The sequence below is a fragment of the Barbus barbus genome, assembly GCF_936440315.1.
Source record: "Barbus barbus genome assembly, chromosome: 41".
Lineage (NCBI taxonomy): Eukaryota > Metazoa > Chordata > Actinopteri > Cypriniformes > Cyprinidae > Barbus > Barbus barbus.
The window spans coordinates 10,335,913-10,351,044 of NC_136719.1; the positions used below are offsets into that span (position 1 = coordinate 10,335,913).

The 15,132-nt window shown below is 35.9% G+C and overlaps 1 protein-coding gene across 2 annotated transcripts in view; it reads left to right on the forward strand.

Moving 5' to 3' along the window:
• The first annotated feature begins 5,834 nt into the window (after positions 1-5,834).
• LOC306860748 (neurotensin receptor type 1-like) overlaps positions 5,835-15,132 on the forward strand; it is a 35,301-nt gene continuing 26,003 nt past the window's right edge. The window contains exon 1 of one of the 2 annotated variants that reach the window (XM_079402624.1): positions 5,835-6,651. In XM_079402624.1, coding sequence (XP_079258750.1) covers positions 5,983-6,651 — 669 coding nt within the window. In that variant the 5' untranslated portion in view covers positions 5,835-5,982. The remainder of the gene's footprint in view (positions 6,652-15,132) is intronic. The other variant, XM_079402623.1, reaches the window with a different exon arrangement.

Genomic DNA, 15,132 nt, shown 5'->3' on the forward strand with positions numbered 1-15,132 from the left:
TTTAAATTAATATGAATACATAACTATAAATACAAACTTCGGAATATTTGAAGCTTTTAAAATAGGGAATATTTGAAGCTTTTTGCAATTCTTTGTAAGCCTCTATAAATGATTAATTAAATAAATTCAATTTGTTACATGCATTAATATTTATATTTTCTTTCAGCTGCCTTCTCAAACTTCCGTGGCAGCCGCAATGTTTTTTCCTGCCTTGTAAATGTGTTTAAATGCATTACATTTTTCACAACGATCTCTAAATATTTTGCAGCGTAAAATGACAGTCTCCATGTTTCCTGTGATTGGATATTAGTTGCAGATGTGCACATTGTCAAGCGCACATGCTCCAGAGTAGATCATAAACTCTGGAACAAAAAATTGATAGAGAGCGTTTATAGTAAGGGTTGTGACCCCGCTGAGCCCAGCGTCATCTGGCTTAGATTTCTTTGGTTTTGTCAGTTGTAAACCTATTCTGAAATTCAACTAGCTTTGTTTAACAAACCACCTGCTCCACCTAATCTGTTTCAAATACCCTGTCCCCAAATGATAAATAAAAACAAAATTAACGGTGGTTGGTCATTTTACATGTTGCATCATGGAAACGCAGGTGACCTTATCAGGTATTGATTTGATTTATAACATTAGTTTTCTTATTCAAGTTTCTCTTTCAGGGCATAATCACAGCTGCTTCATTTTTTCCCCCATCAAACAATGACGAAAACAAAAGAGTATTGGAGAACAAACGTCAGATGTGCAGGTTCGCACCAACACCTGCGAAACTGCAGCATTTTTCCTTTGTCACCTGCAGAGTAATTGAAGGGTAGACCTACTGTTTCCAAAAGCGATGTGCCCTTTAAATGTCAAAAATGATTAATAAGATGCAGCATGCAATCTAAAGATCTCTAGAAAGAATAAGTGATCAGCTATAAAATGCTTAATAGTGGTAAAACATTTCACAAAATGAATACATGTCACTGATAAGTACTCATATAGCAAATGTTCAGCTTAAAGTGCTATATATCCCTACATGGTGCATGGACCGTTGACTTTTAACATCTGTCTTTCTAAACCACCTGTCTTATTGTATGGTCTTCAGGGGAACATTGGCCTCAGGGTACCTTTTTATATCAGCAGAAAGGCCTCTTAAAGTAATTTAACAGGTAATAGAGTGGTGCATCTCACAGCTTAATGGTTCAGTTGTGTGGTCAAATAAAAAAGAAATACACAATCCACCAAATGTAACCAAAATGAATTATTCATGCCACCAGTGAAGCATTCGGGAGAGGAAATACCAAATGCCATTGTGGAGGCATTCAGACAAAGAGAGTCAAAGAGCAAAGGCAAACCACGGCTAATGACTCTCTAAGGGAAATTTATTCATTCATTCAGAGGAAGGGGCAGAGAACATCCAGGAAAGACAGACAAAAGTGTTTATATTTATAATCCTTTATGTTGTGGTATTTAACACTTGTGACCATGAAAACAGATGCTAAAGCCAGTATTATAGAGGGTACCTCTAAATCCACTCAACCAGATTATTTCTCATATTATTCATAAATTCAGATGACTCATTGGAGTCACAGATACTGCCTATGTATGTATGTATGTATGTTTGTTTGTATGTATTTAGTAGTAGTAGTAGTAATACTAAAATCATTATTTTTTTCATCTTCACATCTGTACACCAGGACTTGTTATTTAAGCTCATTTTGAGGGATTCTTCTAAGCATCAAATTTGTTCACATCATCTGCATTAATAGAATATGCATGAATATATTTGCAGGGCAGTTTAGAAAGCATTGCACATTTTTTTTTAGCTAAATGCTATTAATGTGCTTTATGTACTTTGCTTTGTGAGTGATTGTGAGTGATAATGTGTTTTGTGAGGGGTTGCATTGCTAAGAAATATCATTTAGTACAAAAACAGATTCAGTGGTGCATCAATGGGAATTTTGTGGCAATGAAAATTCTATAACCGTGTAAAAATGTATCATTCACAAATGCCAGATTATTCGACCTTCGCCGATTATGAATTTCTTAATTTCCTGTTCAAAGAATAAGAGAGCAAGGTATTTATAGCGCAAAAATCACGGCCTTAAATATTTCTTATCTTACTGCCATTACTTTTATAGCTATGGATGAATGCCCCACAGAAATAGGCTTGTTTTTATCTCAGTGGCCCTTGCTATGTTGCATCTCTTAAATTAGATTTATTTTGGCAGTACCAGGAGGTCAAGGCTGACTGCCCCAGTGAGACCCTGCTGATAGATAATGTAAGTACACCATTTGTGCATCATTCTTCAATTGAATGCCATTCAAAAATGGCTGTGCATTGTGATAAAATATTTGATTATCATTATTAATTACATACAATATTAAACAGCATATTTCTGCTGATGTCTTACTTCTGCAGTGGCCCTTTTTGAAGGGTTCTGAAAGCAAAAAAAAGAGTACTTTTATGTACAGAGAAAGCCTCCAGGATGTCCTTTGCCACAAAACTAAAAGGCTACAAACATGTAAACACTGTTGTGCAGAGATGCAGTGCATAACACTCTTGTTCACAGATCCATAATAAGGTCCAATATGCCTGCCACATAAGCCAGAGGAAAATTGCAATGGTGCATGGCACTTCAGGAGTAAATTACAGACCTCCCATTGGGAAACTTCCTTTCAACCAATAAAATAACATGCTGGCGACACAGTGACAAATGTTCAAGCAATCAACAGTTCTCAAGACCTGAGTTGATGTTGATGGGATTTGAATATTAATGACGGGTTGCATTGTGAGAACACTTGACTTCAGGACTTTTAAATTGAGAAAGACTTTTGTAATCTTCTTGAGAGGTGGCTAATTATGAAAATATGTTTTGACACCTATGTTTTCCCATCCACGTCAAGAAGACCACGCACTTATGTGAAGTTAAGTAGAATGTGCTATTTGTTTCATAATGTTTTAATTTAACATACAAGCACATGCAAAGCAGTGAGTGAGTAAATCAGTATTAACTACACACATTGTGCATTCTCAACAATGGAGTTTCTGCTGTGTAAAAGAGCTGCAGTGCTTTAGAGAAAATAAAGTGAGTGCTGGGTTATGCCACTTTTAATAATGGCCATAAATTACAAAATGGTTATCAGGAGTGGGCCACTGAGAATTATTACAAACTTGATCACTGTGAAATCTAATTAACATGAGAAAAGGGGTCACATTTACATCCAAATGGTAATTAATCTACACTGAGCCAAACCACAAAGTGTAGCTATAGACTGCATAAAACATCTGGATTCAAATTTAGTGAACTGCTGAAGACATTCTCCAGCAATATGATTGCTGAAATGAATGGGACATTAACTAACACACTGAAATTAATGTGGTATTTTTTTTTTTATCTGCTTTTATCATCTCATCAATTTTTGAAATATGTTTGGTTTGGTTTGTTTTGTTATTTCCTCCTCTGTTCTTTTTCTGCTTCTGCATGATTTATGATTGTGGGAAACAAAAGTTATTACCAAAAAGGAGAGGGAGTGGGACGAGAGAGAGCTAACCTCAGGAGTCATGATTTTATGGAAAGTCATAACGAGGGCATGCAAGCGTAAGGAATAACAAAATTCAGCATGTTATATTTCAGACAGATCCAACGAAGAGCCTATTAAGACTTATATTATAGACTAAGATTTATGATTTTTGGTTGTAATTACATTGTAATTATAGCCATACTTTCTGACCGTTCTATTAATGAGTTAGTTAACAGAATGGATTTTTTTTTTTACTTTAAATTTAATTACAAAATGTAATATTTAGTAATGTAATACTTATTCCACATTTCGCGTGCTTTTCACCACATGAATATTTTAATACATTTTGTATTTGATGTTGATGTCAATGTTAATTTCTAGAAAAACGGAACTATAGAATTTAAAAACGATCTACACTCTGTTTAGACATAATAATTCAACTCTAATTATGTTCACAATTTAGCTTATATAATTTAATCACTTTTGTTACAGGTACAATTTGGACAAGAACACTGATTTTATTAACATACTGGCATTATTTAACATTTTATTATATTATAATATTAATGTGCATTACTCATCATCACAACATAAAGTTTGCATTCAAATGTTTTGTATGATAAGATAAGTCAAGAATTCAATTAAAACAAACTGCTGTGGCTTGCTTCAGCATTTAGAAAAATGGCCAAATGTAAAAGCATGATTTACATGAATGAAGATGGGACAGACCACATTAGAAAGGGGCTCATCTTCATCCTCCTTGCGACAGCCAGAATTAGGGGCAGGTGGTGAAGAGATTTATTAAACAAAGGACATTCAGAGACCATTATTCTTACACGAGATACTGTAGAGCTGACGAAAGAGATCACAACACTGAGACCAGTCTGATGACAAACGCCTGCTGATTCCCATCCATCACCCTCTATCCACCTCATTCCTGACTCATAATAGCATTAGATTTTCATTACACTGAGTGACAGTTGTTGTATAGAATTAAATGCCATTAACCTTTGAACATTTTCACTGTTCATATGTGAGGGTCGTTAATTATAGTGGCACTTGCTGACAAATCTCAAAATAATAAATTAATACGTCTTCGTTATTTATATTCAAATCTTATTCAAATTATATCTAAACATGCAAAACACACCAGTCATGTTGTCTGAGGAAAGGCCACAAAGTAATAAAAGCAGCCACCCAAAACACAATCTGTATGTATACCACTACACTCTGACAGATGCTTCTGTGGGATCCAGTCATGAACAAATAGATTAAAAAACAGTTTCTTCAATACAAGCCATCACTGCCCATTTTACTTAATACCTCTTCGTATTACACAGCAGAGCCTGATTCTGATTGGTCAATCGGAGACAAATAATTCTGAATAATTACCCTTGAATACTCATCTGAGAAAGCTTCCTGCATAGCTGGGCTCCTATTTTGTCTCTCCACTCTCTCACTAATGAGCTAATGATAATAAACTCACAATTGTCAAGCTCAAATCAATATTTCATGTCAATATTTATATTATATTAAGCTGCATATTAAGATAGATAATGTGCAGCCAGCAGGTCATTATCACAGAATAAAGTAAAAACCATTAAATTGACAGTCGCGCAGTCTAAACTGACCTGATAAAATGCTGAAAATATTATTTTTGGGTATTTTGCAGTCTACTCAAAATACTACCTCAAGTCTGCTGCCTTGAATTCTAAGTAAAATCTAAGTGGTGCAAAAGTGACAAACAGTAGCAATGTATTCCCAACAAACAAGGAATGTTCTCAGAACTTTGGCTAATATTGTGGCAAAATTCTCTTAAAGTTAAAAACAAACATTCTTCCAGTAATCAAATGTTTGTTCAAAGTTTACTTGTCTTTAATAACATTTTCAAAAAGTTAGCACATAACATTACTTATAATGGTTTTCTGAGAATATGTTGGCTGTATGTTGGGTTTTTTTTTTATCAAGCTTGCACATTTCACCAATTTTTAATTAAATTAATGGAAAAAAATCAAAGTAGAGCAGAAATTATTGTTACAAGTTGGAACAGATGGAAACTAATGTGCTAGAAACATTATATAGCCTACTTCAACTAAAACATCTGACTTAAATATCCAACATGTTTCTAAACCTATATACAGGACATTTCAATAAAGCACTCAGAACTGAAACGCTCTTTCATATGTTCAAGGTTATGGCGCAGTCTCACAGAGAAAAAAAAACAAAAAAAAAAACAATCGTTGAATGGCACCGCGTCATTGCTCAAGCTTTGCGTTCGTACGCCTCCTCATCATATAAAAGCCTCTGAACGTCTCGCTTTCGCAGACCTGTAAGAGTAAGTTTAGAGCAGTGACCCCAGTTCACCACAGCTTTGCGCACAGCTCGCCAAATGTTCAAATGTGAAAAACTCAGCAAGGAAAACGTTGTTTAATTTTTACCTTCGTTATGTGTTGATATTTAAAAACTAGCATGGAGGTTAATACTACGCTATCAGGACGCAACTTCATAGACTTGCGCATCTTAACGCAGAAACTTCTCTCTTCGGCGAACCGGTCCCAGCAATTTCTGGACAATGAAACGGAAAGCGTCTCCGAGGAGGATTTGGACGTGAATACAGACATGTATTCTAAAGTTTTTGTTACTGTGATTTATGTGGTGTTGTTTGTAATCGGATGTTTGGGGAACTCGATCACCCTGTACACACTTCTCACGAAGAAATCTCTTCAAAACCTCCAGAGTACGGTGCACTATCACCTGGCGAGTCTGGCCATATCCGATCTGCTCATCTTGATCCTCTGCATGCCCATTGAATTATACAACTTCATCTGGGTGCATCACCCGTGGGCTTTTGGCGAGGCTGTTTGTAAAGGGTACTACTTTCTGCGGGACGGCTGCTCGTATGCGACGGCGTTCAACATCGCCAGCCTGAGCGTGGAGCGCTTCATGGCCATCTGCCACCCGTTCAAGGCGAAGAGCATCATGTCGTGGAGCCGCACCAAGAAACTCATCAGCGCCATGTGGGTCGCGTCTTTTCTCCTGGCCACTCCGATGCTTTTCACCATGGGACAGCGACTGATAAAAGACGAATTTATATGCACCACTATCGTGTCCTCGATAACTGCTAAAACCGTTCTACAGGTGAGCGCGCACAACACTTTTTCCATGATTGGGATGAAAGGAGCATTTTCTTATATTTCTGTATAAAGCCGTGGTTATAACTGCGTTTTGTCTTATGCATGAGTATGCTAGAAGAACCTTAAGTGTCTAATAAAAGGTAACAACCTATTGCGTAGTATCTCTCAACCTGATTATTTTAAAAACAAACGTTATACATCCAAACATTGTCACGGATTTCCACGATTTATTAGTGACAGTATTTAAACAGCGTAAAATGTTAGGCTAAATGTGCACCCAATAATTTGTTTCCACATAATAAATAAAAAGCACGTTTTAGAAATAATGTAGACTCACATAGTCTAAGATTAAATCTCCATTCTTAGCAGTTTTCCAGAAAAAGCTGTTTAATTCTTTTATGGAGCAGGTCGCCTCTGTAGCCCTAGAACAAAGATCCAGGGGGCTTGGTTGGAGCCACGTCTAGGGGGTGGAGATGTTTTTTTCGGAAACCATAGGCTCTCGAGCCATATGGTTCTTTCGATGAGTGCATATGCGTCGACGGAAGGAAAAAACAAGCCAATCAATATTTTTTTTAAAATTTCATCAATAATCAAAGCTATAGTGTCGATTTAATTAAAAATCCATATATTACATATTTTAGAATATTACATAATTCACCAATGCCCATTAGTCATGTAGCTACACCAATGATCTGGCACAAGAAGTTCAAATTTAATTGGACAATAAGTGGAGCGGTTATTTTTCGTTCTTATTCATAAATCAGTTGAAAATGACATGGGACCGACAAGCTTATTTGTGGAGCGATCTGGATCTGCGGTTTGTCTCATTTTATAAATCAAATTACATCGCTGGGAAAATACATGCTAAATGACTACAAAAGCACTGCACAAAACCGTGCAGCGCCAAAAGTCGCAATAATGGTAATCAGTAGGCTATTCAATTCACTTATATTTTTGTATGATATGTACACCGTTTACTATTTGATGAAACTATCATAGTTAATGAAGCCCAAGTGCCACCTACAGGCCCATTATGTGAAGTGTAGGCTGGCAAAATGGTGACGTTAAAGGACTTTATTATATTACCATTTTTTGATAATTATGCAGCATTATTAAAGTTTATTATGCTCATCAAGTCTGCATTTATTTGATCAAAAATACAGAAAAAACTAGCCTAATATTGTGAAATATTAATACAATTTAAAAATATATATATATATATTTTAATTAGGGGTGTAAGAAAATATCCATACACCTGAGTATCGCGATATTTTGTTTGGCGATACTGTATCGATTCTCCAAAACGGAATATCGATATTTAAAAAAAAAAAAAATAAATCATACAAGATTCATGGCAGTTGTTTCGTTTTGAGTTCATATCCCGACGGCTAGATATCAGTCATTTCTGAACTTAAACAGTGACAGGAAATACTAGCATTAGATTACTCCACTAATGTTAGCGTTAATATAGTTCGCTGCCAGTAATGGAGGATGAAAGAATTGTTCCAGTTCTCGTTTCGATGTACAAAGCTGAAGTGTGGCACCATTTGGACTTTTGGGGTAATGTCCGTCCCGGGCAACAGGTGTTCTGCCGCTTGCCGCGTCCCGTGTTGAAGAGTAGAGCAGCTTTCTCTCATAATTCGGGGGTGTTTTGTGCAGTTGGGGCGGTGCTCGCGTCGCGGTCTCGGCGATTCCACGCTGAACGTAAATACAAACTGAAAAACCTGTGAAATTCAAGTTAAAAAGTTCTGAGAATGTTTAACATCTGTATTTATTTGGTTTTCTTTAGGAATCCTGAAAGCACTTTATTTTTCATTGATATTAAGCAGATGTCATTTTTTGTTCAGATCAAATGTTATGATTGTGTCACAATTGTAAACTTAAACTGTGAACCTTTAAAGAGTCTATAAATATATCTTTTTATACATACATTTAAGGGCAGTCATGACTTAATGGATAGAGAGTTGGATTTGTAACCTGAAGGTTGTGGGTTCGAGTCTCAGGTCCGGCAGGGATTGTAGGTTGGGGGAGTGAATAATCAACACTCGCAGCTGCAGCTGCAGCTTTCTCTCATAATTCGGGGGTGTTTTGTGCAGTTGGGGCGGTGCTCGCGTCGCGGTCTCGGCGATTCCACGCTGAACGTAAATACAAACTGAAAAACCTGTGAAATTCAAGTTAAAAAGTTCTGAGAATGTTTAACATCTGTATTTATTTGGTTTTCTTTAGGAATCCTGAAAGCACTTTATTTTTCATTGATATTAAGCAGATGTCATTTTTTGTTCAGATCAAATGTTATGATTGTGTCACAATTGTAAACTTAAACTGTGAACCTTTAAAGAGTCTATAAATATATCTTTTTATACATACATTTAAGGGCAGTCATGGCTTAATGGATAGAGAGTTGGATTTGTAACCTGAAGGTTGTGGGTTCGAGTCTCAGGTCCGGCAGGGATTGTAGGTTGGGGGAGTGAATAATCAACACTCTCTCCTCCCTCAATACCACGACTCAGGTGAGACCCTTGAGCAAGACTCCGAACCCCCAACTGCTCCCTGGGCGCCGCAGCATTGGCTGCCCACTGCTCCGGGTGTATGTTTACTAATGTGTGTACACATTAAATGCAGAGCACAAATTCTGAGTAGCCTATGGGTTAACTAAAGAATCATGCAAGCACTTGAATATTTCCCCCTTTACTCATACTGCACAAAAAGTGGTTCAGTAATGTTGAATGTTATAGGGACTGATTATTGCAAATGCAGATCGCAGTGTGTTGGTTAAACTATTTTTTTTTTTTTTTGCTAAGGTTTGCATAAGGTGGTGTGTTCTGAATGACCGCTTTCCTAAAAAATATATATCCTATTCCTAAAATAAGAAATATCCCAATATATTGCCTTGCTTACAGTATCGCAATATATCGTATCAAACCCCCTGTATCGTGATACATATCATATCGCCAGATTCTTGCCAATACACAGCCCTAATTTTAATATACAATTATACTCTTTTAATAAAATATCATTTATTTCTGTTATTCAAAGCTGAATTTTCAGCATCATTACTCCATTCTTCAATGCATGGTCCTTCAGAAATCATTCTAACATGCTGATTTATTATCAATGTTGGAAACAGTTGTGCTGCTTATTTTTTTTATTTTTTTTTTGGAACCTGTGATACTTTTTTGGGGTTCATTGATAAATAAAAAGTTTAAAAGAACAGCATTTATTCAAAGTAGAGATGATTTCTAACAATATCGACTATCACTGTTTCTATCAATTTAACAAATCCTTGCTGAATAAAAAAATAAATAAAAAAAAATACTGACCTCAAGCTTTTGAACGGTAGTGTATATTGTTACAAAAGTTATATTTTAAATAAATGCTGTTCATATTTAACTCTTTATTCATCGAAGAATCCAGAAAATAAAGTATCACAGGTTTTCAACATTGATAATAATTCAACATTGCATAAAATGCAAAGTAAATAAAGTAAATTAATAAAGTATATTAAAATTTGATTTGATCAAATAAATGCAGGCTTGATGACTATAAGTGGCTTCTTGCAAAAATATAAAATAGTAATGTATCCAATGTTTTGACCTATAGCCACCCCCCCCCCCCCCTCATATTGCCCCTTTTTTACATTTGAGCCCCTGCCCCTGAGGAACTCTCTGCACAAACCTGGAGGAGTTGGATCTGGATCCTACCTCGCCCCCTGTATCTTGTGTTCTTGTGTGTCCTCATGTGCGACATCACATGACCAGCAGCGACTAATAATGTTGATTTTACTTTCTGACAGTTATTAAGTAATTTTACTGCACAAAGCAGAAAAATACATCTAAACAAAACAAGCAACTCAACAATATGACAAAAACATACACTGTACGTACAGACACAGCATAGCACACAAGCCTGAGTAAACAGCATTCCTTAAAATGCTGTTATGGATCATGTGTGCCATCCACCAGACAGTTCAAATCAAATGAGTGTGAGATAAAAACAAAATGTCCAAACAAGCAGTCCAACATAACACAGAAGTTCAAGTTGACAAGATGTTAGCAAGTCCAGACATGCTGATTCGCCAGTCCAAACAGAATGTGTACGAGTGAAAAAATGTCCAAACAAGCAGTCTCTGCTGGATTGATGAAACAAGCCATGACGACCCGCAGCTCCAGCACGCAGATCGGTGCAATGCAACATCCAGCCGAGTACCAGGCCAATAGATGTCAGTGTTAAGTTCAAAACCACTAGTACTACTGGAACAAATAAAACAGGCAAACAACATCTTTACATCTTTAAAATATATTTAAAATATGTAGCTTTTTTTTTTTTTTTTTTACCTTAAGTAGCTATTTCTGTTTAAACTAGGATCTTTAGATACTTTTGTTGATTTAACCTAATGCAGTTGGGTTGATTCAACAATATTTAAAACATTTTGCAGTGTATTGTGTTTTATTCTAAACCACAAGAGTAGCAGTTAAATGATTTAATATGCATTATGCCCCTTTGATTATTTTGGAATTGCAAATGAAATGTTGATGTCTTTATTATTCAAACACATTAAAATGGCAAGCAGCAGGGTCCATTTTGCTTCCGTTGTGAGCACTGATGGTCATGGAAGTCAAAATAAATCAGTCATACTAATGAATTTAACGATTGCTGTCTCTTGAAAATATTACTGCAAGTCTACCACAACCCATATCTGTGAGTAACAAGTGTCAGGATTTGTTCCAAAATAAGGATTTGCTATCTTACGAAAATGGAAAGCACTTACAGTGCCCTAAAGTAAATCCTGATTGCCTGGAAATGGAGATATTATGCTCTGAATCTTGGAAAATTGTCCATGCAGCCCTAAACCTTGCGCCTGCCTTATTTTTTTCTATCACACCAGTGAAAGATTGGAACACAATCCATTTACAAGGACACAAGTTCTCCTGTTTGTAACACTCAGCTCTCTAACTTTCTATATTTGAAAAAAAAGGTTGAAGCTGAACACAAGCACAACTGTGTGGTTCTAGGCAAAAAATACATTACACTTAATTCTATATGAAATGACATGACAACACAGTACTTGAAATGCATGTAGATAATTGGAACTCGTAGACACGGTCAGTGAGTCGCCATCTGAATCTGACGGAGCACTGTGCATTACTGAAAAAGAGGTGACAAAACAAGAAAATCAAGAATATGGATGCACATTGAAAAAGAGGCAAAGATGCTGAAAAACTGGAGAGATGCAAAAACAGAGAGATTCAAGAGCGACTGAATTAGGGATGAATTGATTCTGACAAATTCCATCAGTCATTGAGTGTGTGTATCATCCTGAGATCTTCCAGTCAAAGGAATGATAGTTGCAATAGCGGATGTTTGCTACAGGAAAAACAGTTTATCATGTTTCAATCTTGGCAAATTGGATACCACAGAAAACCCCAAGATGTCCTCTTTTATATAAGGTTTCACAATATGAAAAAAAATATCTAGTTTTATGTATTGCTGTAGAAATACCTGAATTTCAATTGCAGAAAGAACACATAAATGGTCTTTTATTGCTTTTTGAGATGTGGTATAACCTCACCACAAAAAAGTGTAAACTGACATAAATATGTATGTTACTGAAGTGTCTCTGTTCAGTAATGGCTTCTTGAATATGAGCATCTGTACAGGTGTGCTGTACCTTTCACCCTCTTCTGTTTGTTGTTGTGATCTTTTTTATTGCACAGTTTGCACCTGAAATTAATCTAGTACTGCACTTGAAAGTACATGGATACAAACATACAAATAAAATGAGACTGACATATATATATAAATATATATATGCAGCAGGCAGTGCTGTTGGCAAGGATAGGTGGCTGATAGCTGATATTTGTCTGGCACTGTGTTCTGGCAGATGTTTAGAACTTGTCTCACCATAAAGAGAGGGAGAGAAGAAGGGTTGACTCAAAGTTTTCAGCTTCTGACACTTCACCCTTTCATTCAACAGTACAACACTATTCACAAAGCACAGCTTTCTGAATTCAACACAACAGGACACCTGCAAGAAAGACAGACACAAAAAGATTTCGCTGTTGAGTGAGCTCTGACAAAACATTTTGCTCATGGGTGGTTTATGGGGACACAAATTTGTATAATGACATGGGTATGACAGAGGTATTACAATATGAAGGTGGTTTATGAGAACACTGCCTATGTCCCCGTAATTCAAAAGGCTTAAAAACATACTAAATGGAGTTTTTTTTTTTTTTTTTAAATGCACACATTTTTCTGTAAGGAGTCGGTTTAGGTGTAGGGTTGGTGTATGGCACAATAGAAAATACAGTTTGTATAGTATAAAACCATTGAGTCCCCATAAACCACCAATACCAATGTGTGTGTGTGTGTGTGTATAAAACACAATAAAAAAAGATCCAGCACAGTTAATGAGACAATAGAGCAGGGGTTTTTATTTAAGATTTTTTCAATTATTATTATTTTTTTTTAAACCATGCTACACTACAGTTAAAGCCATTTCTAATAAATGCTGTTCTTTTGAACTTTCTATTTGTCCAAGAAAAATCTAATTTTGCCACAAAAATACTGTTATCAGTAAAAAAAAAAGAAGATAAAAAAAGAAATTGTTATCAGTATTGAAAATAAGAAGAACTGTTTATTTAGCATCAAAACAGCCTATTAGAATGATTTCAGAAAGCTAATGTGACACTGAAGTAATGATGCTGGAAATTCAGCTTTGCTATTGCAGAAATAAATTTCATTTTGAAACACAATTATATAGAAAACAGTTGTTTTAAATTGTAATGATTTATCACAATATTACAGTTTTTGCTGTATTTTTTATAAAATAATTGCAAAAGTGAACATAAGATACTTTTCAAAAACATTAAAAAATCTTGATAATACTAACTTGTGACCAAAAGTGTATATTTATTTAGGTTTTTATAGAGGTAACTTGAAGTATGAATTAAATATGTTTGTCAGACTTGTGTCCTCTCTTGTGTTTTGTTTTGCTCCCCATGTGGCTTCCTTGCCCTAGTTTCTCCCTCTATGTCCTTATTTGGGTTTTCCCGTTCCTGTCCTCATTTAGGTTGATTATTAGTTCATTAGTCCCCAACTGTGTCTTATTAATTATCTCGTTCTGCCCTGTATATTTAAGCCCTGTGTTTTCCGCTGTTATGTCATTCTGTGTTCCCTGCCTTTTTGAGTTATTGAAGTCTTTTTGTTTGAAGAATTCCTCATTCCCTCGCTCAGCGAACGTGATTATTTTAATAAGATTTAAAAACATTTACAGAATTTACATATTACTATATTATTTTGGTGTTTTGAGAATCACTTTTTTTAACAGTAAACCAAAACATAGCGTTATGTAATAGTGTTATGAAGATAAAAAAATTCCTTTCTTGCAGTGTACTTTTTTTTTTTTTTTTTTTTTTACAGGTTTCCTTTCCACTGTTGCCTTTTTTATTATTTATTTAATTAGAATGTATCCATGTTTATAATACTATTTATTTAAGACACATTCTAATGCAATTTTCTCACCTAAAATCATGTCAAAACTAGCCAAGTCAGCCCACCCAAAGATATATATTTGCTCCTAAGCACAACCGGAAATAAATGTAAGATGACACATGTCAGTGAGCACAGGAATCAGCAAAGATAGAGCTGACGTCTGTTTGTGTCTGTCCACAGTGAGCTAAGAGTGCACATTGTACTGACGGGTATATCTGCTGCTGAGAGAGAGAGAGATGGATTGTGTGTAAGACAGGTTGTTTGGTGCATTTTGGAGATACATGGTATGGGCTTTCTTGGCAAGTGTAAGGTTGGGATGGAGAGTTGCATATTTATATGCTAGAAATATTTGCATGGGGAAAAAAAACCTTATAAGACCATTTTAAAACATAAAATACCACACACTTTACAAATTGTTGTTGCTTTTATTTGCTAATTATTAATTGTTGTTGGTATTGTATGTAGATCTAATTGATTTTCTCTGCCCAACACCTCATTCATGAAGCTATAATTACATGTTGTGAAGCATCTGTGTCCCTCATATAGATCTGCCAGAGATATTCACTGTTTGTCACAAGCAGTGGTCAGCCAGGAAAACAGCCAGAGAGCTGGGCTGCCTGCGTGCTTGAGAGGAGTGATGTTGTGGTGCGAATGGAAGTGACACATTACAGACTTTCTGTGAATCTGTAAAATGTCAGTCAGTTGCATTTTGAGTTTATTCTCAGTGGCCTTGAGTGGCAAGATATGCTGTTACTTTTGTCCAGGATCCTAGCCGATGTGTGAATTACACAGTCAAAGTGCTTCAAAGCGATCACAGGTGCACTCTTTACTCCAGACACCTTCACATACATCAGGGCAGCAGATACTGACAGACAGACAGATGTCTGACAGATAAAAGAAACCTCAGTCAAGAGTTCATCAAAGAGAGGAGAAGATAGGAGAGATGGAATTGAGGCCAAAGAAAGAGGGGAAAGGACAACATTCAACATGA